Genomic DNA, 24,917 nt, shown 5'->3' with positions numbered 1-24,917 from the left:
GCATTGCTAACAGAAATAACATAAACTTGTAAATTGCTGCTATGACAAATGCGTGGTCCCCAAATCATTTGGACCCTCAGTATTCACCAGCTCTTTTCCTCCTTCCCTCCCTTCTTTTCTTTTCTTTTCTTTTCTTTTCTTTTCTTTTCTTTTCTTTTCTTTTCTTTTCTTTCTTTTCTTTTCTTTTCTTTTCTTTTCTTTTCTTTTCTTTTCTTTTCTTTCTCTTTCCTTTCCTTTCCTTTTCTTTCGTTCTTTTCTTTTTTAAAGATTTTATTTACTTATTTGACTCAGAGAGAGAGAGGGCACAAGCAGGGAGAGTGTCAGGGAGAGGGAGAAGCAGGCTCCCTGCTGAGCAGGGACCCTCCCCCCCCCCCCAATGGGGGGCTGGGGCCCCATGGGGGGGGAGCCCCATGTGGAGGTCTATCCCAGGACCATGGGATCGTTACCTGAGCCAAAGGCAGACAGACACTTAACCGACTGAGCCACCCAGGTGCCCCACCAGCTGTTTTTCTCCATGTCCCTAGACAACTTCTTCCATTCTCTATAACTTTGCTATCAGTCCCTCTTACCTCTTTAGTAGACTGCCTGTCTTCCTATTTGAGGCTGTCACGTGTGATTTCCTTCCACTTCCTGTTCTAATCTCTACCCCTAATACCATATTAATCTGCATTTCCACTTGTCTTTACTTCCTTCTCTCCAGTGTTAGTAGGAGATGTATTCCTTCTCCTTTCCAAGGTTAAGCCCTCTCTTTATGTTTTGGATCCCATCCCTTTCTGCCTGTTAGGGGTCTTTGTCACTTCTTTCCCATTTTCTATCCTCTGCCTGACTTCTTAAGTATATTCACGTCTTTACCGTATTTAGTAAAACAGATCCTTCCTTCACAAAAGTCTTCCTATAGCTTCCACTCTCCTTGCCTTTCATAGCTAATTCCTTGAGAAGTCATGTTTTTTTCATTCACTGTATTTTGACTTAATTACTACTTCAGTGAAACTCTTGTCACCACCAATCTCCTAATGGCTGAATTCAGTGGTCTTTACTTAATTCATCCTTAGTTTACCTCTCTGTTACGTTGAAGCTATTGACCACAGTATTTTGAAACTTTTTTTTTTTTTTTTTACTTATGTGATTCTACTTCACCATTTCTCATCTTATCTCGTAGTCTCTTGCTTCACACACTTTCTCAAAATTACTTATTTAAAAAATCCAAACCTCCTGAGCAGTTAAAAAATAATCTTTGAAATTTTTTAAACTTTCCAAAGAGTTGCAAGAATGGTACATTGAATGCTTATTAAGTTTGCCGTATTTTCTTTGTCTGCCCCTCACTTTCTCCATCCCTTCCATGTGTATGTATATTTATGTATATTCACAATTTTTATTCTTTGCTGTACAATTTGAAAGTTAATTGTAGATATCATGGTGTTTCACCCTTATTTTCTTTAGTTTGTATCTCTTAAGAGTAAGGGCATTTTTGCATATAATCACAGCATAATGATCACATTTGGGAAACCTACCATTGATAAACAGTGCTATTTTTGCGTATATCATCCATACTCAGACTTCCTCAGCTGTATCAGTAGTATCTTTTGTAGCTGTTTTTGTTTCATTTTTATTTTATTTTTTAATTAATTTTTTTTAAAGATTTCATTTTATTTATTTGACAGAGAGATAGAGCCAGAGAGCACAAGTGGGGGTGGGGGAAGGGCAGAAGGAGAGGGAGAAGCAGGCTTCCCACTGAGTAGGGAGCCCCATGTGGGACTTGATCCCGCAGATGCTCAACCGACTGACCCTCCCATGAGCCCCTGTTTCGTTTTTAATATTCGGGATTTAATCAAGGATCACGTATGTATTGAGTTGTCCTGTCTCTTTAGTTTCCTTTATTCTGGAGCCTTTCCCACCCCTTTCTTTTGTTTTTCATGACATTTACATTTTTTAAAAAAATATTTTATTTATTTATTTGACAGAGACAGAGAAACAGCCAGCGAGAGAGGAAACACAGGCAGGGGGAGTGGGAGAGGAAGAAGCAGGCTCCCAGTGGAGGAGCCTGATGTGGGGCTCGATCCCAGGACTCTGGGATCACGCCCTGAGCCAAAGGCAGAGGCTTAACGACTGAGCCACCCAGGTGCCCCTAGACATTTACATTTTTTGAATGAATTATCATCTGTTGTTTCTTGTCTAAATCAAATATTATATGGTGATTTCAAAATGGAGACTTTTCTATTTTTATCATTTTGTTTCTATATTGTCATTCTTCTATAAAGAATGTACATTCTTTTGAATAAAAATTACATTTTTATATTTCCTTTTTTAAATTTAATGTTTTTAAAAAGATTTTATTTATTTATTTGACAGAGAGACAGCCAGCTGGAGAGGGAACACAGCAGGGGGAGTGGGAGAGGAAGAAGCAGGCTTCCAGCAGAGCAGGGAGCCCGATGCAGGGCTCGATCCCAGGACCCTGGGATCATGCCCTGAGCTGAAGGCAGACGCTTAATGACTAAGCCACCCAGGCGCCCCTAAATTTAATTTTTAAGAGTCAGTTTGCACTTTTTATTTTCAGTGTATTATCCATTTCTTCATTATTTGTTTTGGTTCTCAGATTGTCCCAAATTTTGCTAGAGAGAACTCTGTTAAGATGGCTTCTATGTCCTTGATGTGTCCTTGTCATCTTTTGAGTACTTCCTGGTAAAATAGAGTGCTCCAGATTTCCCTTGCACTTTCCCTGACCCTGGCTTAGAGCGTCTTTTTCTCTAAGGAACCCTGGTTTCTTTTTTTGGTGGAGAAACCAAGAACTGGGTGCAAGCTATGGTCCTTACTACTAAAGTGTCATTGTTTCTGGTTCTTTCAGTGGATAGAGCAAGGAGGTTTTTCTTCTTAAATCACGGCTTCATATTGATATCCCTAATTCCAGTCCAGTTCCATAGGGCTTTTTTCCTCTTAGTCCATATTTATATCTCTGATTTTCCACAGTGAGAAGCCTGGTAGTAACATCAATAAATTTACTCATTTGCTCAGTTGTACAATATAGGCATAATAGTTTGAGAATTACGATATCAATACCATCAGCAGCTACAAACCTAAGTGTGGTTTAAGATTCTTTGCGATTTTTGTTGTGCTTACATATATGTCATTAAGAGTGTGCTGTGTAAAATTATTTATCTTTTTTCTCCAATGGTAAAATTATCACGGTAATATTGAGTTACATGTATATATTTCTGTTGTGTTCAGTTTTATTTCCCTCCCCCATCCTTGTTGATACAATTTTATTTTTGGAATGTATAAAACATTAACATGGTTCCCAATTCAAACACCTCCATTTTATAATCACAATAATATTTGATTTAGGTAATCTAAAAGCATTGAGGCTTTACTCAGAAGGTGTACTTAGAAGTCTAGTCCTATTACTTTTCTTACCTTTCCACTGTCATTAGCTTTTGATTTATCTCAGTTGTGTTCATTATTTGAAGATATAAGGAGATACGTATACATATTCTTATTTCCCCTTTTTTACACAAAAGTTAATATATTGTGATACTCTTACGCCATATATGCTCTTCTGCACCTTGCCTTCATAGAGATATTCCCCAGATTTTCACATTAGATAGATAGTCCATAGGTTTTTATCCAAGACATGGGCATTAGGTTGTTTTTAACATTTCACTTTTACAAATAATATTGCAACTAATAACCTTGTGTATATGCTTTTTCATGTTACTGGAGATATACCAGAGCTTAGTCCTAGAATTTAGACTTAACATGTCCAAAACAGTGCATCATTTTCCCAAAACTTTTTTCTTGACTTCCATTTCCTGTTATGGAATGATAACCATTGTCCTATTACTTATGCAGAAACCATGGTATCATCATTTCTTCTCAACCTAATCAGCAAGTGCTGATGATACATCTTTGTCTTTTCTTTTTTTTATTTTTTCCCACCTTCATTTTCCTTTCCTTTCCTTTCCTTCTTTTCTTTTCTTTTCTTTTCTTTTCTTTTCTTTTCTTTTCTTTCTTTTCTTTTCTAGGGGGGAGGTGGGGAGAGGGAGAGATTCTTAAGCAGGCTCCATGCCCAGTGTGGAGCCCAGTATGGGGCTTGATCTCATCACCCTGACAACCATGACCTGAGCTGAAATCAAGAGTCGGACGCTTAACTGACTGAGCCACCTTCATTTTCTGTTACAGGTCTTACTTTACTTAGTTTGCTGTACGAGCCTCCTAACTGGTCTCGTTTCTTCCCTAAAACTCCACACTGCTACTAAAACTGTCTGTCTTAAAGCCAAAGGTTATTAATTTTCAGAACCTCAACATTTTTCCTGTGCGTCTAAGATAAGATTCAAATGCTTTTGCATAGATAACTAGGCCTTCCATTTCCTGGTCTCCACCTACATCACCAGCCTAATCTCTAGCCACTTCTAACCATACTGAACTACTTACAGATTCCCTAGACGTGTCCTGTCAGGCCTCTTTTGCACTGGAAATTTTTTTTTTTTACCCTCTGCATTTCATTTTAATAATTTTTCATGATATAGTTTAGGTATTGCCACCTCAGGAACACTTCTTGCCATGTCAGATGTAGTTCCTCTGTTCTCCCATAGCACCTTGTGCTTACCTGCGTTGGCTTCTCTCTCATCCCTGAGACTTTGGACTCCTGTAGACTGGAGACTTCTGTTAGTTCTTCTTTCTTATTACAGAGCCTGGAGCATAGTAGACACTGAACAGTTAGTGAATATATGAATAAACTTCATCTGTTTACATTTTTTAAAAAGGTATCTTTAGGTTGTCATTTACATGTTCACTGAAAAAAATCCAAACAGTGCAGATATATATAAGAAGTGAATGTCTTCCATTACTCCTATCTCAGTCTCTAGTGGGAACTATGATTAATAGTTTAATATTGGCAAGAAAAGCACAAAATAGATTTTCCAGTTACTATAGAATAAAAATGTCTACTGTTTTGTTCTTATAGATCATCTCTTTTCCTTTAGGCAATGATAGTAAGAAATGCTAAAGATACAGCTCATACAAAAGCAGAACGGAATATTCTGGAGGAAGTAAAGCATCCCTTCATTGTGGATTTAATTTATGCCTTTCAGACCGGTGGAAAACTCTACCTCATCCTTGAGTATCTCAGCGGTCAGTACACTCAGTTTGGTGTAATTATTTGCATTTGCTCCAGAAACTGGGTCAAACATTATTTTCCAATGGAAAAATGGTTTTTCCCTAATGCGATTAAATAGTTCTTAAAATTGACCAATACATTGACATAAAGAATTCAGAAGTGACCATATGTTTCTTTTTGCAGACAAATATGAAGGCAACTTTAAAGGTTAAGTTTTTTTCCCCATCTGTAAAATTTTATCTTAATCCTAATCCCTTTGTAATCAGTTACTTAAAATAACACAGTGAATTGATACAGAGCCTTGACATTGACTGCACTCGGGTAAGATACTACAATTCAAATGAATCATCAAAGCTTTTCTTTCTAAACTCAAATGGAAAACTTATTGAGAGTACTTAAGATACTGAATATTTTCGAAATTGCATCTCTAAACAGAATTTTTTGGTTGAATGTAGCCTTTTTGGTTTACATAGGAAGACATCCACAATTTCCAGGGCTTACTACCTCCTTGAAACTTGTTGCTTCTTATCATTTCTAGATAACAGGTGTCTATTTCCAGCCAACATATTTGAGTTTTCTGAAAAACAGGTTTCACAATGGCCTGTAACATGGAATAGAAAGCTGCAAAATTTAGCAACTTTTTTGTGACTGTTGTAGCCATTTTTTGGGCAACTTTATTTTGACATAATTTCAAATTTACACAGAAAAGTTGCAGAAATAGTACAAAGACTTCCCACATACCCTTCGCTTAGATTCCCCAAGTGTTATCATTTTACCACAATTGTTTTGTTTCATCCTTCTTTTCTCTCCCTCTCTATGTATATGTATACATATGTATGTGTATATATATGTGTATGTATATGTATACATGTATATGTATATACATACTTTTTTTTCTGGATTGCTTAAGAGAGTGTTGCAGACATGATTTCCCATTACCCCTAAATACTTCAGTGTCTATTTTCTAAAATCAATGACAGTATCTTAACTCTACTAAAATTATCAAAACTGGAAATTAACATTGATACAGTAATTTCTTTCAGTTTCCTTTAATCTATAACAGTTCCTCAGTCTTTCTTTGTCTTTTGTGACCTTGACATTTTTGAAGAATATAGTCTAGTTATTTTGTAGAATGCATCAATTTGGGCTTATCTGATGTTTCCTCAAGATTAGATTCAGGTTATGCATTTGGGGAGGACCATCGAAGTGACATTGTATCCTTCTCTCTCAGATCAGGAGGTACATGATGTTTATATCTTTGTCCCATTACTGTTGATGTTCACTTTGATCACATTTATAAGGTGGTGTTGGCTGGTGAAGTTTTTTCCCTGGTGAAGTTTTCCCTTTGTAATGAATAAGTATCTTGAGATACTTTGGGATTATTGAAATATCTTGTCTTTCATCAAGCTTTCACATACAGTTTTAGCATTCATTGATTCTTGCTTGAAACAATTAACTATAATGATTGCCAAGTGATTTTTCTTATTCCATCGTGCCTCATTCATTTATTATTTGGCATTCTGCTGTAACAAAGAGCTTTCCCTTCTCTCCCATTTTAAAACTTAATTTATTGATCTCTTCATTGATTTACATCATTGTGGGCTCATGGATTCTAAGATTATTCAATGGGATATAATTCTTTCTTATTATTTATTTTGATACTCAAAACAGTGCCATGCTTTTATCAAAGCTGTTGCCAGGTTCCTTTAGATTAAGAGATTGGAAAATATAGAATAAGGGCATTCACTAATTTTAATTTGTAAGGGTGGCTTAATTATATACAAAATTTTTCTGCTTAGGGTAAAATGTGAGAGAAGTTTTAACCAAGATTATTTTTTTAACCTCAGGCCTGGAATCTATAACTATCTTGTAGTTTAAAGATGTATAATCTATTATTCCAAAACATATATTTCACATGAGAATAAGAACATTGCTAAAAATAGAATCGTGAAGACTTAGTTTTAAACCTTAGTTCTTAGGATCTGTTTTTTATTTTTAAGGGACCGATATCTTTTAACTGTGGTTAAAAGAGAAAACACAACCCTCTCATTAGAAATGGGTTGGAAATGAAGATTGTTTTATTTCTAACGTCTTTTCCTTTTCTTTACAGGAGGAGAATTATTTATGCAGTTAGAAAGAGAGGGAATATTTATGGAAGACACAGCCTGGTAAGTGAAATTTTTGTGTTGCATGGATTCAGGTAATGATTCATATAATTAAAAGCAAAGCCCTGTACCCACTGTGGGCATCCAAATGATTCAATAAATTGTTCTGGAGCCAGTCAGTCACTCAGGACTTCAAGGGGGAGAAGCATCTTTGGGACGGGGCAGCTTTTGGAGGTCACATCATTCCTTTGCCCCCAGGCCTTGGGTGGAACGCTCTTCACGCCAGTTCCTAACAGAACCATTCTCACTGGGGCTTTCTTTCCTTGAATTGGTAAGCTTCCTGCCTTGGCTGTGGGTGAGTGTGGTTTTCCGGTGAAACTTTGTGTCTGGAACAATGGAAAGTATCAGAAATCATCTCCTCTTTTTTTTTAGACTTTCCAGTTCCCAAGGTGCAGTCTTAGGGAGGTGATAAGCCGGCACACATCATCTGTGGATTGATTCTATGGCCAGGATGGGATCTACCCTTATATTTCTTAAGATGGCATCTGCTTCAAATTAAAAACATACACATCCTTTTGTGAGATGACAGTATTGGGTAACAATAAATCAGTTTATCCTACACATTAATTGAATAGAAAACACTTAAATGTTTTTTCTACCTTAATTACCAAACTGCATTCCATTGTTTAATTTCAGGCCTTTTCTAACACAGAAGCTGCATTTAAGAGCCTTAGGGATGAAGTACCCTTTTTTGGAGGAGGCTCTCTGAGCCGTGTTGGAGGCTGTGTTTGTGGTCCTGCTGGCTGTGAAACTGCCTCAGTCCTCTAGGACACACCCTCTCCATCCTGGAGTAATCTGCAGGATTGCAACATTGTTATGCAGCCAGTATTGCAGTGCCTTGTGCTTTTCGAATCCAGACAGGGTTGACTCAGCCCTTTATTCTTTTGAGGTAGATAAATTTGAGTGTCACACAGTTTATAGTTGTGGGCTGGCTGGCAAGAGGGAGGGCAGATACTGTGGGCATGAACTGTATATAAACATGCAGCTGTATTAAGGGATAAGTGGGCTTCTAAGGGTCAGGTTATTTATAAGGTGTCTTTTGAAACTTAGACTTGATCTCTGAGAATAACAAAGTTCCTAAATCCAATGGGATTTTAAAATTGGGGGTGGGTTGGAGAAATTTGCTTTGATCTGAATGACTATTGGCCTAATTCCTACACAGACAGAACAAAAACCAGTGACAGTTTGGCATATTCTGGACTTCTTTGCAATTGGCAGTGTGTTGTAATGATGAAATAAAACATTTTATAGTTTCACTAAATAAGTGAACATAAATGTCGCCATGCCTTTTGGCAGCATCCTATGCCATCTCTTTCCCCCATCCCCACTAATTTGGTCTTTGGTGCATGTCTGTTTCTTTCAAGGAATTTTGCTCCATACATAAACTACTTTGAGTATATTACTCTTTTTAATTTTATTAAATCGCTTTTGTTTCCAGCTTTTACTTGGCAGAAATCTCCATGGCTTTGGGGCATTTGCATCAAAAGGGGATCATCTACAGAGACCTGAAGCCGGAGAATATCATGCTTAATCACCAAGGTGGAGATATACCGTAAACAATTCTATAGTAAATAATCATCTTAAAATCCTCCCACACAGGTCGAAGTCATTTTCAAAGCCCCATAGTCATGTATCTATTATTATACATTCCTCCCTCAGAATTTATGGCATCATAATACTTGCTGAGATTTAGGTATTTAGATATTTGTGATTGATGAGATTAAAGGAAGTTAGGAATAACTGGCCACTTAACTATGTTTTTAGGTTTAATCCTTGCTCTTTATAGCTTGTCATTCTTTTGAAATCTTTACATAACATGGTGAGCCAAAAGCCAGTCCAAACTTCAGTTTTGGCTTGTTCCTTAAATTGGAAAGTAGATCTTAACCCTATAAACTGAGTTTACCTTAATGATAAAAATACATAAATATTAGAAGCAATACTTTTTATGATAAATTTTATCAATGCTGTAAAAAAAGGATTAGAATTGAACCAAAATATTTGGTGTATCCTTGGGAAGAAAATGTTTAGTAGGCATCAGTTTATTCTTCCTGTTTATAACAACAAACATAAAAATCAGAAAGGCTAATATTCTGTACAGCTGTAGATAGAGCAGACTGAGTCTTCATTACAACTGCATGCGATATAGACAGTTTGATGTATGCAAGAGTAATCTGGGTTAGGTAGACTTCGCAGGTCACTCATACCCCAAAGGAGCAACCAGCCAACTAGGCTATCGGCTAGCCAACTAGGCTAACTGCTGGTAGCAGTTGCTGATCCTTTGATGTCTACCAAATGATACACGAGGTAGTTAAGGGTTTTAAATTCTCGGACAGGAAATGGTGTGGACAACTGACGCTAGTATGAATACATTTCAAATTGTGCTTTTTTTCTTTTTCTTTCTTTCTTTTCTTTTTTTTTTTTTTAGGAGAAATGCTATACTTAACCAAGTACATCATGGGAATCTATGTATCTCTCTCCCTCCCAGTTCTGCTCCCATCCCCCCAAACCTGGATTCTGATTCTGAATTCTAAGGCAAAGGATAGAATAGGGAAGGGACTAGTTAACTTCTTTGATCCATAAGCTTGATTGTGTCAGGTGGTTCTGTGAAAAAAAAGGTCATATTTTTTTCTGTGTCAGAGTAAAGTACATATTTACATTTGTATCAGTAGGCCATTGCCTTTTCTTTTTCTCTGAAATAAACCTGGAATAGTAGGGTCCCTGGGGAGGTTGAACCACTGGATATCTAATAACAGTGTATTAAAGCTGGGCTTGAACTGAAATGTTCTTTGTGTAAGGTGGTGAGTTTTTCACTTTCTGGATTAGAGATGACAGTCCCATGCCATTGCAATTTCATTCCTTTTTCTGAACTGGCAGTATTGGCAGAATAAGTGAACTTGGTATAGTGACTTTCTGAGACCAATTAAAAAACTGTCCAGTCACAGTTCACTGTGATAAAAAGTTATATATTTGAAGTACAGTGTCAGACCTTTAAAAGGTGCAGCATGTCTCTATTAGGGTTTGTGTACTTAAACCAGAATTTTTCTTGAAAGAGCTTGCTTTCTCAGGATGGTAGAGGATTCTAGGTATAGGTAAAGCTAGAGCCTTGGACAAGCTGTTTTACTTTTTTCTCTATTTTCCCTTTATATTATATCATTGGCAAAAAATGACTGTGTTAGCTTTAAAAAGTTAGCATCCCATTTTATGGATGGCCCCTTGCTAGTTGTTCGTATCTTCAAAAAATATTTAAGGCAGAAAAAGTTAAATGGAAGGATAGATTACTGTCTTGTGTGATACATTCAAACAGTGTACATGCTTAGAATTCTCAGAATAACCATGCTGTGATCTTCCATTGTAGGTCATGTGAAACTAACAGACTTTGGACTATGCAAAGAATCTATTCATGATGGAACAGTCACACACACATTTTGTGGAACAATAGAATACATGTGAGCTGCATGTTGAAAGAAATATAACTGGTTTGGGGGAGTAATAGCTAACTTTTACCTGGTTTATGTGATAGTGTGCTATATTTTCTATAGCACCATTTGGTTCCGTATATTGTTTTTAAACTTCTAAGTCAGATGTTATGCAAATGGGTGAATTTTTCAGGCATATTATTTTTCTCATTGTAGGGCCCCTGAAATCTTGATGAGAAGTGGCCACAATCGTGCTGTGGATTGGTGGAGTTTGGGAGCATTAATGTATGACATGCTGACTGGAGCAGTAGGTGCACAGTTAAAAGCTGCATGTATTATGGTCTGTGCTGAGTAGTTATTAAATCATTATGGCAAGAGACCTTTCCTGTGTTTTTTAAAAATGTTACTGATGGAGTTATTTTAAAAAAAAATTAACACTAATAATGCTTCATTGGTAGTAGTATGGGTCCCTATACTTTTAAAAACATTTTTGTTTAAATGATCTGTTTTGTCAGTCTTGTGAAATAGGTATAAAATAGATACTGCCCTTATTTTGTAAAAGGAGAAAGTAAAGCATAAAATCCCATGCCTCACCTATTACCACACAAAGTTAATAGTGGAAACCCAGTTTCTTCTGAGATGTTGCTATTCCTTCTGTCCCGTTACTTAAAAACTATAGGTCTTTAGCCGTCAGCCCATATCACAGCATACATTTCTGATCTCTCTGCATAACTAATTCAGGAAATGGGTAATTTTATTTTTTTATATGCTAATTTTTCTCACTCTCTTCTACTCCTAGCCCCCGTTCACTGGGGAGAATAGAAAGAAAACAATTGACAAAATCCTCAAATGTAAACTCAATTTGCCTCCCTACCTCACGCAAGAAGCCAGAGATCTGCTTAAAAAGGTAGGATACAAACGATAACCCTCAACTACTGGGATTTAAATAGATAGAATTGAACATACATTTTGAATAAAGAATCATACATATATATTAAACAAAAAAGCCTACAGTTTTCTCAGGTAAAGTAAAGTAAAGTACAGTTTTCACAGGTAAATTTGTTTGTTTAAAGATTTTCTTTCCTTGGGGTGCAGGTGGCTCAGTTGGTTAAGCATCTGCCTTTGGCTCAGGTCATGATCACAGGGTCCTAGGATTGAGCCCCACGTTGGGCTCCCTGCTCAGCAAGGAGGCTGCTTCTCCCACCCCCCCTCCCCCGGCTAGTGTGTGCTTTCTCTAGCTCTGCTCTCTCTCTCAAGTAAATAAATAAATTTTTAAAATCCGATTTTTTCCTTTTTATTCCCAAGCAACATTTAGTAGTAATTAATAAAGCCTATTTTCTCAAAATAAACAAGCAATATAGGTAAGCAAATTCTGTAAATAAAAAATAATCAGTTTGACTAAGGTTCATCAGTGTTGTGTTTTATTTTGGTTTTCCTTCCCTAAAGCTGCTGAAAAGAAATGCTGCTTCTCGGCTTGGAGCTGGTCCTGGGGATGCTGGAGAAGTTCAAGTAGGGATTGGCCTTTTGTGGTTTGAGGGGAAGATAGTGCTAATTTTATGTATTTGTGAAGGTTGTATGTAGTTGTTTAAAGTATAGCTTATTTTGTGGGGCACTTGGGTGGCTCAATTGGTTAAGCATGACTCTTGGTTTTGGCTCAGGTCATGATCTCAGGGTCTTGGAATCGAGCCCTGTGTTGGGCCCTACACTCAGCACGGAGTCTGCTTGAGAAATTCTCTTTCTCCCTCTCCCTCCCCCTCTGCCCCTCTCCCCACTCATGTGCATGCTTTCTGTCTCTCAGATAAAATCTAAAAAATAAGTAGTAAAGTATATCTTATTTTGTGATTTGTAACTTCAGACAGTTAATTTGTCAATCCAGTGAAGTCTGTTCACCTTGACTTTTTTTCCTGTTCTTTTTTTCCAGGCTCATCCATTCTTCAGGCATATTAACTGGGAAGAACTGCTGGCTCGGAAGGTGGAGCCCCCCTTTAAACCTCTGTTGGTATGTATACATGAAAGTATGTAATTTGAAGGACCTGGTACTTTTAGATTTGAATAAAATCTCAGAGCATTCAGAAACATTTTGTTTATATTAACAATTCAGAAAATTTTGGTGTGTTTTCTCTTCAGAATCTTTATTCTATACATTGTTTTCAAGGACTACTACCAGCCGCAATTGATGAGTATATTAACTATTTTTAAGTTGGTTGCCTATGACAACTAAATATTTCAAGTAGTTAGAACTTTTTTGCTTTGTTTGCTTAATTCAGCCATATTTTATTTTTATGGGGTATAATCTTTTGCTCTTTTTATTTTTTTATTTTTAATTTTTTTGAAGTTTTCTTTATTTAAGTAATCTTTACATCCCACATGGGGCTTGAACTCACTGACCCTGAGATCAAGAGTCACATGTTCAGGGTACCTGGGTGGCTCAGTCGGTTAAACATCTGCCTTCAGCTTGGGTCATGATCCCAGCGTTCTGGGATCAAGCCCGGCGTTGGGCTCCCTGCTCAGTGGGGAGCCTCCTTCTACCTCTTCCCCTGCTTGTGCTCTCTCTCTCTCTCTCTCTCTTTCTCTCTCAAGTAAATACATAAACTCTTTAAGAAAAAAAAAGTCACATGCTCGTCTGACTGGGCCAGCCAGGTGCCCCTATTTTAGTTTTTATTTCTTTTCTTTTTAAAAAAGATTTTATTTATTTATTTGACAGAGAGTGCGTGCACGCACAAGCAGAGGGAGCTGCATAGAGAGAGGGAGAAACAGGCTCTCTGCTGAGCAGGGAGCCTGATGTGGGGCTGGATCCCAGGACCCTGGGATCATGACCTGAGCTGAAGGCAGACGCTTAACCAACTGAGCCACCCAGGCACCCCTTCTTTTTTCTTTTTTTTTTTTTTTTTTAAAGATTTTATTTATTTATTTGACAGAGAGAGACAGCCAGTGAGAGAGGGAACACAAGCAGGGGGAGTAGGAGAGGAAGAAGCAGGCTCCCAGCCAGAGGAGCCTGATGCGGGGCTCGGTCCCAGAACGTCGGGATCACGCCCTGAGCCGAAGGCAGACGCTTAACGACTGAGCCACACAGGCGCCCCTTATTTTTTATTTCTAATTGAAGTTTAGTAATAATATGTAAGTTTCAGGTGTACAGCATAGTGATTTAACAGATATATACATAACAAAATGCTCACCAGCGTAAGTGGGTTACCCTCTGATTCAACCCTATTTTGAATTTGATTTTCTGGGAATTTTTTCTTCAAAATATAACGTATATGTGTATTAGTTTGCTAGGGTTGCTGTAACAAAGTACCACAAACTAGGTGGCTTACACAGCAGAAGTTTATTATATTACAGTTCTGGAGACTAGATGTCCAAGATAATGTCTTGACAGGCTTGGTTCATTATGAAGGCTATGAGAGCCTTCCGTTCCCCTCTGTGCCTCTCTCCTAGCTTCTGGTGGTTTGCTAGTGATCTTTGGCCTTCCTTGGCTTGTGGGCACATCACCCGATCTCTTCCTTTATGTTTGCATTCTCCTTTTGTACAGATCTGTGTCCAAATTTTCCCATTTTATCAGGACAACAGTCATACTGGATGAGGATCTTCCCTACTCCAGAATGGCTTCATCTTAACTAATTACATCTGCAGTGACCCACATTCAAATTAGGTTCCGTTCTGAGGTACTTGGGGTTAGAACTTCAACATGTGAATGTCACTGGGGACACAACTCAACAATATGTTTATGAGTAAATGAGTTAGTGTGTTAGTTCTTGTCTTTCTTCCACCTCAGAATTTGAGAAAATATGGTTTCTTTTTCTATTTCTTGGGATGAAGGTGGAGGAGGAGTAGGATAATGATGCTGATAATTTGGTCCTGGAGCACAAGGTGACTTGCTTTAAAATTTTCACATATATAATTGTAAGGAGGGTAATTAACCCTTATGTACCAACTGTCCAGCTTGTCAGGTCATCTTGTTAAAACATAAACAGAACTGCTAGCTATCATCATAACTAAAAAGCTGACAGTTTCCCCAGTTTGTTTTGTTTTCTTTTCCTCCCTGTTGGTTTGTTTCAATAAGGATTCAGTCACGGTCTGTACAGTTTGGCTGTTGGGTCTCTTAGGTCTCTTCCATCTGTAGATAAACCTCCTCTCGATTCCTCTCCTGAGGACTTACTGAAGAAACTGGACCATTTGTCCTGTAGGGTTTCTAACTTTGATTTTGCTGATTTTAAACCCACAGTGTCATTGACCATATTCATCTGTTCCCTGTATTTCCAAAACCAATATTTAGATTTAGATAGTTAAACTGATTCAGATTAAACTTTTGATGTTATGTATTTTGGTCAGGAGGCATAATGTGTATTTGTATTTTTTTTAGTGATATTAGTGGTCATTGATCATTGCCAGTGTCAGTGATTCTTAGCTATGGTCAATTTGGCAAGGTTTGGAGACAAGTTGTTACAACTTGGGGTGGGAATGTTACTGGTTTGCAGTGGGTCAAGGCCAGAGATGCTGCTAAACATCCTCTTTTACACAAAACAGGCCCCTACAACAAGAGTTATCAAGCCTAAAATGTCAGTAGTGCTGAGATTTAGAAACTCTGGCCTAGTTTCAGGATTTCATTAGGAGTTTGCAAAATTGTCTTATTCTAATACTATTATTGATTCCTCATTAATGAATTTTTCCCTAAAGAAAAACTTACATTGTTCATAAAGGAAAGGAAGGATAAATGTTTGTTTCTTTCCCAGTTTTCAAAATAATAAGTTAGTTCTTTAACATCTTCCAAAGTTGACCAATGAATTCTGTGATTTTTTAAGTATAATTATGAATTTATGCCTTTTAATATATCTGTGTTTCAATCCATTGTAGTAATTTTTACTGATGCTTAGTTTTTATCATCTTTTGACACTGGGTGCTTCTTCATGTTGGTTCCTTAGCTCTTTTGACATGACCACAAAGTCTGATGTTGTATCAGAGAGAAGGAATTAAACAGATGTGGTGGTTAGATTTAGGTGATTTTTTTTTTTAAGAAAATGTACTCATGCAGAGTAGAATATCATTTTGGCTCCTTGAGAAATCTGTAGTAGGATGAAATAAGCTATGGGAAGAAACTTCAGAGCATTTTACAAATGTGTTTTGTGTTAAAACTCTGCTTCAGTAGTTTTTCAGGTTTATTATAAACTTGCATGGCCAGCTGAGCAGATCATCTCTAATAGGGAATTTAGCCAGTGGACTAGGCACACTGAAGCTTTGTAAGTGGGGAAGATTGACATTCAGATTTTTTTTTTTTTTGACATTCAGATTTTTAAAAAAATGGTGGGGGCGCCTGGGTGGCACAGTGGGTAAGCGTGCCTTCGGCTCAGGGCGTGATCCCGGCGTTATGGGATCGAGCCCCACATCAGGCTCCTCTGCTATGAGCCTGCTTCTTCCTCTCCCACTCCCCCTGCTTGTGTTCCCTCTCTCGCTGGCTGTCTCTATCTTTGTCAAATAAATAAAAATAAAATCTTTAAAAAAATAAAAAATAAAAAAATGGTGAGTGTGTACTAAAATCTACTTTAATATATGCTTAAAAATTGAAGATATAGGGGCGCCTGGGTGGCACAGCGGTTAAGCGTCTGCCTTCGGCTCAGGGCGTGATCCCGGCGTTATGGGATCGAGCCCCACATCAGGCTCCTCTGCTATGAGCCTGCTTCTTTCCTCTCCCACTCCCCCTGCTTGTGTACCCTCTCTCGCTGGCTGTCTCTATCTCTGTCGAATAAATAAATAAAATCTTTTAAAAAAAAAATTGAAGATATAATTTGACCTTTGAAACTTCCCACCTGGGGGTGCCTGGGTGGCTCAGTCGGCTAAGTGTCTGCCTTCAGTGCTCAGGTCATGATCTCAGAGTCCTGGTATGGAGCCCCATTTTAGGCTCCCTCCTCAGCAGGGAGTCTGTTTCTACTTTGCTCTCTCCCTCTGCCCCCCGCCACCATTTGTGCTCTCCCTAAGGCTCTCCCTCTTTCAAATAAATAAATAAAATCTTAAAAAAATAAAGAGAGAAGAAACTGTCCACCTGTATTTATTCTTCAATCCGTGCCTGCTATAACTATTCTGATATTTTATTACAATCAAACCCTGTAAAAATTTCTAGCTAGAGCCTTCTCTAATGCAAGTCATGCATTTGATTGATATGTATAATATAGATTATTCATTGTTTTCTAATTTTGTTTTTCACAAAGCAATCTGAAGAGGATGTGAGTCAGTTTGATTCAAAGTTTACACGTCAGACACCTGTTGACAGCCCAGATGACTCAACTCTCAGTGAAAGTGCCAACCAGGTCTTTCTGGTAAGTGAAAGAATTTCCATGTAGCCATGAGAAATTTAAGTATTAGGCTGGACCCTTTTCAATAAGAAAATTCAATTTCTTTGCTTTGCAGTTGATGTAAATAGCCTAAGGTGCTATTTTTTATTAAGATAACTTAGCTTTTTTTTTTTTTTTTAAAGATTTTATTTATTTATTTGACAGAGACAGCCAGCAAGAGAGGGAACACAAGCAGGGGGAGTGGTAGAGGAAGAAGCAGGCTTCCCAGCAGAGCAGGGAGCCCAGTGCGGGGCTTGATCCCAGGACTCTGGGATCATGCCCTGAGCCGAAGGCAGACACTTAAGGACTGATCCACCCAGGTGCCCCAAGTTAACTTAGCTTTTTAAGTTTTCTAACTTACTAAGTTAGAAAATTGATTCCCATAATCCAGTATTCCATTTCAGCAGTTAGAGTAGGACTGTCTGATTCTTTGGAGTATATGATTCCCTTTTTTGATGGGCCACTGACTTAAAATGATGTTTGGCTCAGTTATCACAATTGGAAGTCACACCATTACAACAATAGGAGAAGAGGTCACTGTAACTATTCTGTTCCTGGAATAGCTACCGATTTTGGTACATTTAGTGTAACTTTGTAGGGGATTTTTAACCTTTAATTGTATTTGACATCAAAATATATTGGTTTATATGTAATAGTAAATAAACTAATTCTCATTGTAAAAGTATATATTGATTTGTACCTTGTCTCTTCAGATAGAAAAGCAAAGCCTTTAGGTTTTTCGATTTTTTTAGAGCTTTTGCTTTTAGATTTTGATCAACAAAAACCTCCTATCATTTTCTTTGTTACATAAAGTGAATCTCTTTTTATTTATTTATTTTTTAAGATTTTTTATGTATTTACTTGACAGAGAGAGCACAGGCAGGTAGAGTAGCAGGGAGAAGGAGAAGCAGGCTCCCTGCTGAGCAAGGAGTCTGATGCAGGGCTTGATCCCAGGACCCTGGGATCATGACCTGAACTGAAGGCAGTCGCTTAACCGACTGAGCCACCCAGGCACCCCTCTTTAAAAATTAATAAAAAACAGTAACATCCCACTTACCTGGAGATTGTGGTCAGAGCAACTTCAGTTCAATAATTATTTAAATTCCTATCACAGAATTAAAGGAAATTCAAAGGTGATTAAGGCATAGCCTGGTTCTCTTGGTAGTTACAGCTTTAGCTCACTAGACTCTGGGGAAATGGCTTCTGAAGTCTACATATACCTGTCAAAAGCATATGCACTACAGAATTGCACCTCATTCTTTAGGACTTCACCCAGAGGCTCATTGAATCTTTTTACAATAACTCATAATGCCTATTCATAGGTGAGTAGAATAATAAATAGAAGGGAAGTTAGGTGGGGGACTGATTGTTAAAGAGATAAACATTGACAGCAAGAGAAATGACACCTGGTAGTCTGATAGCAAGGTCCAAGAAAGAACTAAAGCTAACAAAACTGCATAATTGCCTATTTTTTTTGAGGGTTTCACAATGCTGACCCTTATACATCAAGAAAATATCAGATCTATCCCACCATTGGTATAAAACCAGAGAGATCACACATGCCAAAAATTCTATTTTTACTTTGGCCTAATAATGAGAAACTGTGAAAATCTTGGTTGAGTGCATGTGGCTAGAAACACTAGAATTGTTTTTGCATTCATCTTGGTATTTGATATCTTAACGTGGGGCCTACATTTTCCTGTTTTGTTCTATTCCTTTCAACAAAGTAGAATATTGTTTGCTGGTATATGGGACTCAATAGAATTCTGCCTTCCTGTGGTCTGTGCCTCAAGAAATGGCTGGAAAGAAGCTAAGAGGTGTGAAACGAGACTGGGGAGATGGGAGGACGCAGAGTGGTGATTTTGGGTGTTCCCTGTTGTTTTGGTGTGTCAGAGACTGAAACCACATGTTCTTGATGTATATGACAAAACGCCATTCTGGAGTCAACAATTATTATCTTTCAGGGTTTTACATATGTGGCTCCATCTGTACTTGAAAGTGTGAAAGAAAAATTTTCCTTTGAACCAAAAATCCGATCACCTCGAAGATTTATTGGCAGCCCACGAACACCTGTCAGGTATTCAGACTTTGTTATTCTCACGTCATTTTTTTTTTTTTTTTTTTAAACCTGCAAGAGTATACTTAAGAACGTTATGCCAGGTGACATAAATGAAAGATGTGTCATATTCTCTTTGGTTGACGTAAGCACAGCATCTACATCTTGTATTGTATGCTATATAGTTTACCTTCCCTCCTGTGAAAGTAAGCTGCTGCACTGGCAAATGTCTCCTTTACCCATTCATTCAGTATTTATTGTATACCAGGGGCTGTGTTGCATGATAGGGATACATGATTAACATAGGAATTGTCCTTGTCCTGATGAAGCTTACAATTTAGTGAGAAGAGAGTCAAAATAACCAAAGAAGGAAAATATAAGAATTATGTAATCACAAGTAGTATCAAGTTACTATATGAAGAAAAATAAAGAGTGTGGTGATAGCAAAGAATAACAGGGGGGCTCCTATTCATGGTGGTCAGAGAAAGGCCTCCCTGGTGAAGTAACATCTAAGAATGAAGAGAAAAAGGCGCCCATACAAAAAATAGGAAAGTATAGGATGTTAAAGGTAGAGCAACAGCCCATGCAAAAGCCATAAGGGAGGAAAAACTTGGTCTTGGAAATGAAAGGTCAATGTTCCTGACATGTGGTGAATGATGAGGAGAAAGCTTTGGAGAAGTATTTTAAATGCAATGGGAAGCTGTTTTAACTGGGGAGTAAAATGATTAAAAAAAAAAAAAAGTGTCACTGAGGGTTGAGAGGCAGGTATAGAGGTTAAAGAGAACAGTTAGGAAACTCTTGCAATTAGTCTGGGGGAGCAGTGGCCTTTGTACTAATTCACACAAAAATAAAATTAAATAAAAATAAATGTCATATTACCTCACTCCCTTGAAATTTAAGGGAAATAGTTCTTGTTGAGATAATCCTTGAGATAAATGAATGATAGCTCTTCCTTGTCTTAAAGCCCGGTCAAATTTTCTCCTGGGGATTTCTGGGGAAGAGGTGCTTCAGCCAGCACGGCAAATCCTCAGACACCTGTGGAATATCCCATGGAAACAAGTGGAGTAGAGCAGATGGATGTGACGATGAGTGGGGAAGCTTCAGCACCACTTCCAATACGACAGCCGAACTCCGGGCCATACAAAAAACAAGCTTTTCCCATGATCTCCAAACGACCAGAGCACCTACGTATGAATCTATGACAGAGCAGTGATTTTAATGAATTTAAGGCAAAAAAGGTGGGGAAGGGATGTGTGAGCATCCTGTAAGGTGAAACAAGAAGACTCAAAATGACAGTCTTGAAGAGTCAGTGTCATTACATTGAACACTTTGGACAGAGGAAAAATAAACATGGATTTTAAAAAAATCAATCAATGGTGCAAAAAAAAAACTTAAGCAAAATAGTATTGTGGAACTCTTAGGCACATCAATTAATTGATTCCTAGCGACATCTTCTCAACCTTATCAAGGATTTTCATGTTGATGGCTTGAACTGACAGTATTAAGGGTAGGATGTTGCTTCTGAATCACTGTTGAGTTCTGATTGTGTCGAAGAAGGGTTATCCTTTCATTAGGCAAAGTATGAAATTGCCTGTAATACTTGCAACTAAGGACAAATTAGCATGCAAGCTTGTTCAAACTTTCTCCAGCAACATGGAATCAAAGACAAAAGAAACTTAACAATTGATGTTTTACGTGCAAACAACCTGAATCTTTTTTTTATATAAATATATATTTTTCAAATAGATTTTTGATTCAGCTCATTATGGAAAACATCCCAACTTTAAAATGCAAAATTATTGGTTGGTGTGAAGAAAGCCAGACAACTTCTGTTTCTTCTCTTGGTGAAATAATAAAAATGCAAATGAATCATTGTTAACCACAGCTGTGGCTCGTTTGAGGGATTGGGGTGGACTTGGGGTTTATTTTCAGTAACCCAGCTGCAATACCTGTCTGTAATACTAGAAAAAAATCTATTTAATCATTTCTACTTGCAGTACTGCTATGTGCTAAGCTTAACTGGAAGCTTTGGAATGGGCATAAATTGTATGTCCTACATTTCATCCTTGTCCTGGGCCTGCATTGCACTGGAAAAATATCGCCACCTGTTCTTATACCAGTATTTGGTTCAAGACGCCAAATGTTTTCAGCCCGTGGCTGAAGAAGGATGGAAAAAAGTCAGGAGAAAATGCATACTGAGGGCAGTAAAGTGAGGGAGAGAGGGAGATCCAGGGGAAGAGGGTGTTGTCATGTTCCACTCTCTGTGTCTAATCTCTTTACAGCAAATTGGTAAGATTTTAAGTTTTACTTTTAACTGTTTTGGCTGTCTACCTTCCTTACATTTTTTTTCCGTCAACAGTTTTAAAAGGAAAATAAGTATTTTTCTTTCTCCTCTACTGGGGCTACGTTTTTTGATTGTAAAAATATTTGATGGCCTTTTGATGAATGTCTTCCACAATGAATAGAAAACTTAGTGGCTTAATTTAGGAAACATGTTAACAAGACACTATGTTTTTGAAATTGTAACAAAATCTACATAAGTGATATACAGGTACAAAGAATAAAAATAAAGGTAACTTTACCTTTCTTAAATACTTCCTGCCTTAAAGAGAGCATTTCCATGACTTTAGCTGGTGAAAGGGTTTAATATCTGCAGAGCTTTATAAACATACATTTCAGTGCGTACTGGTATAATAGATGGTCATGCAGTTGCAGTTGAGTCTTATCACCTCTTTTTGTTTTTTATAATGTCTTCAGTCTTGAGTGTGCAAAGTCAATTTGTAATATTTTGCAACCCTACAATTTTTTTAAATAGATGCTGCTTGCTATGTTCTTCAAACTTTTTTGAGCCATAGGATCCAAGCCATAAGATTCTTTATGCATGTTGAATTCAGTCAGAAAAGAGCAAAGCTTTGCTTATTTAAATGGCAATTCAAGTGAGATGAGATGAAATCCTATGACAGGCAAAATAGAACTATGAAGAATGATTGGAAATACACCTTTTCAATTGTGGCAATAAATGAAAGGATTGGTAACAGTTCATCTTTGGACAGAAAGCCTTTTTTTTTAAATCACTTCCTCTAGACCCCCTCCTCCCTTACTGAAGCAGCCTACTGAGAACTTTATAACTGTAGCTGGTAAATTAGAAGCTACAGTAATGATAAGGGCAGAAGTTGTACTAGAGTGCAGATCTTTGTTCTCTGACAGTTTATAATGTCTGAAAAAAACAGAACTCAAAATCTATGGTGATAGGTACAGGCTTTATTTCAGACTGTAATGGCTTGGGCTACTCTGATACTTGTTTTCAAATGTGTTTACTAACTGTAGTGTTGACTGCCTAACCAAATTCCAGAGAAATTTGTACACCAAAATAGTCCTCCTCAGTCCTATTTGCTAGTAATATTTGCACTGTGATTGGCTGGCTCTAACCACCCCATAAACTGTTTTCATAATTAGTACTGCCAGCAGTAGTGGCACACACTGCAACTTTTCTGCATAAAAAGCATTAATTGCGTACCTACCATCCATCCAAATCGTTTTTCAAACTTAACATTGAGTGAAATTAATTTCCTTTGCTGTGGCAAGTTTACGGAGAAATTGTGTTTCATAAATGGATATCCCTACTATGACTGTGAAAACATGTCAAGTGCCACTTTAGTGTCACAGACAGAAAGCACACACCTATGCAATATGGCTTACCCTATATTTATTTGTAAAAATCCAAGCATAGTTTAAAATATATGATGTCATTATTACTAGTCTTAAGTTTCTAAGAGGGTTCTTTATGATTATTCCAGGTAAGTGTATAAAAGAGATTAAGTGCTTTTCTTTCATCACTTATTTTCTTTAAAATCAGCTATTACAGGATATTTTTTTACTTTATACATGTTTTTTAATTATAATCACTGAGAACTGAAGTTTACTAATTTTGATTTTATAAGGTTTGTAGCATTACAGAATAAACTGGGATTTATAAACCAGCTGTGATTAACAATGTAAAGAATTACTGAACTTGAACCAGATTTTTAGAAAAATTATGTTATTTCTTTTCCCCCTTTATGGTCTCACCTAATTTGAATCCTTAAAGAAGAATTTTTCCATACTATTTTTTGAGATAGAAGCTAATTGGGGGGTGGGGGTAAGAATGCATGTATGATGCTTCATAAATTCAACATTCTTTAAAAAATCATTATAAACAAGATGCATCTTCGATAGTATTAATATACTGAGCCTTGGATTTTGTGTTTAATATAGGACCTATTTTGGTTACTCCGTTATATGGTTCCTAGCTTACAAGGGTTAGATTTTAAGATTATTCCCATGAGAAATGTTGAATTTATGAAGAATGGATTTTCGAGCCTTTGAAAATGGTTAATTTCTCAAATAAAAACATCAGTGTCCAAACATCTACCCTTTTTCATAGTAGTAGACACAGCAAGCTGGACAAAACAATCATAAAAGTATTTGTCACACCATGACCTGTGGTCTGTTGCTGATCGATAAAAAACTTCTCTTGTGTGATTCTTAATTTATCACTATAGCACAAGTATTATCTCAGTGGGTTATCTGAAGTAACATCTGAAAGATGGGTTCATCTGTGTTTGCTCTTTAAGCTATTATTTTTTTTCCTATCCGAAGTTGGCTTTGCATCTATCAGAGTAAATAAATTCTTCAGCTGCCTTATTAGGAGTGCTATGAGGGTAACACATTTTTCTGCTTTTCATCTTGTATTTAGTTTACTGTATCAAGTATTTTGATTTCGGATTGAATGAATGTAAATAGAAATTAAATGCAAATTTGAATGAACATAAAATAGAAGTGATTTTTTTTATTCTAAGATAGGAAGAAATAACTATCAGGTGCACAAATGGTTTAAATAATTTTTTGCATTAACATACCAGATATGTTCAGGTTCTCATATTTAATAAACTGCTTATATATGTGAGGACTGACGGTTGTAAAACTGTTTCAGCTGAGAAATTTAAGCTACTTAAATATATAACAAGTTTTAGTACTAATATTATATATTAGATGTTACACACTTGTAGTTTCCAAGTTCTAATAGTTGAATTGGTTGCTTCAAAAAACTCATGTGAAAAATAACTTCACATAGATACACTAGGAAGACTTTCCCTGTGCTAACAATCAACAGTTTGTTTAGCCACACTTGTCAACTACATTTGGTTACTGGATGTGTATGTACTGCATAATGTAGTGCATAAATCTGTTTTTAACTAATGTCTCAATATATCTAGTATAAGATGGGTGTTTTGTATAAGCCACTTATGTGAGGTAATTCTATCACACTTGGATGATTTCTCTATAGAAGTTCTCAAAACTGACTTTACTTTTTTATAAAACAGGGTTGTGGCTCTTAATGCTGATAAAAGTCTTTCAGAAGGGTGTGATCTGAACTCACAGAGTAAATGGGTTTTTGAATCCCTGTTCCCATTTTGGAGGTGAAGAAGTGTAAGTAGAGAAATGCTTCCAGTTCATCAGTGTTGTTGGTGGATGGCATAGCTCTCCTATTACATTCCCCCTCACCTTTTAAATTCATATGTGAACTGCTTTCGTGTTCATTAAAAACAAAAACCCAACTGTCTATCATGGACCTCCTTTTTTATTAAATCATATTAAGAAACAATGCTATCCATATAGCCATAGGGTAAGAAGAGTAGGTATTTTAATAGGGCTTACCCATGTAATACTCTTGTATTGGTAATAGGAAGTCAGCACAGCTATCTTTCACACTCAAATTCTAATCCCAAACTGCCTTTCTCACCTGTCTCCTGCTGTACACCTAAATAACTGTTGGCTTCATCACAGTCAGGAAAGTGATTTAAGGCC

The 24,917-nt window shown here is 37.1% G+C and overlaps 1 protein-coding gene across 8 annotated transcripts in view; it reads left to right on the top strand.

Annotated features, from left to right (window-relative positions):
- Positions 1 to 21,664, top strand: part of RPS6KB1 (ribosomal protein S6 kinase B1) — a 37,475-nt gene extending 15,811 nt beyond the window's left edge. For 3 of the 8 annotated variants that reach the window (XM_019803873.2, XM_002923313.4, XM_034641460.1), the window contains 11 exons: positions 4,977 to 5,124; positions 7,221 to 7,278; positions 8,714 to 8,814; positions 10,631 to 10,721; positions 10,908 to 10,998; positions 11,491 to 11,598; positions 12,138 to 12,200; positions 12,613 to 12,690; positions 16,892 to 16,999; positions 18,979 to 19,091; positions 20,035 to 21,664. In XM_019803873.2, the coding sequence (XP_019659432.1) occupies positions 4,977 to 5,124; positions 7,221 to 7,278; positions 8,714 to 8,814; positions 10,631 to 10,721; positions 10,908 to 10,998; positions 11,491 to 11,598; positions 12,138 to 12,200; positions 12,613 to 12,690; positions 16,892 to 16,999; positions 18,979 to 19,091; positions 20,035 to 20,272 (1,197 nt within the window). In that variant the 3' untranslated portion in view covers positions 20,273 to 21,664. Of the gene's footprint in view, positions 1 to 4,976; positions 5,125 to 7,220; positions 7,279 to 7,473; positions 7,547 to 7,647; positions 8,165 to 8,713; positions 8,815 to 10,630; positions 10,722 to 10,907; positions 11,003 to 11,490; positions 11,599 to 12,137; positions 12,201 to 12,612; positions 12,691 to 16,891; positions 17,000 to 18,978; positions 19,092 to 20,016 lie in introns of those variants that run through there. The other 5 variants (XM_034641461.1, XR_004619863.1, XR_004619864.1 and 2 more) reach the window with 5 other exon arrangements.
- Positions 21,665 to 24,917: the final 3,253 nt, after the last annotated feature.

This window comes from Ailuropoda melanoleuca, chromosome 13 (assembly GCF_002007445.2).
Source record: "Ailuropoda melanoleuca isolate Jingjing chromosome 13, ASM200744v2, whole genome shotgun sequence".
Classification (NCBI taxonomy): domain Eukaryota; kingdom Metazoa; phylum Chordata; class Mammalia; order Carnivora; family Ursidae; genus Ailuropoda; species Ailuropoda melanoleuca.
This window is presented reverse-complemented; position numbering and strand designations above follow the sequence as displayed.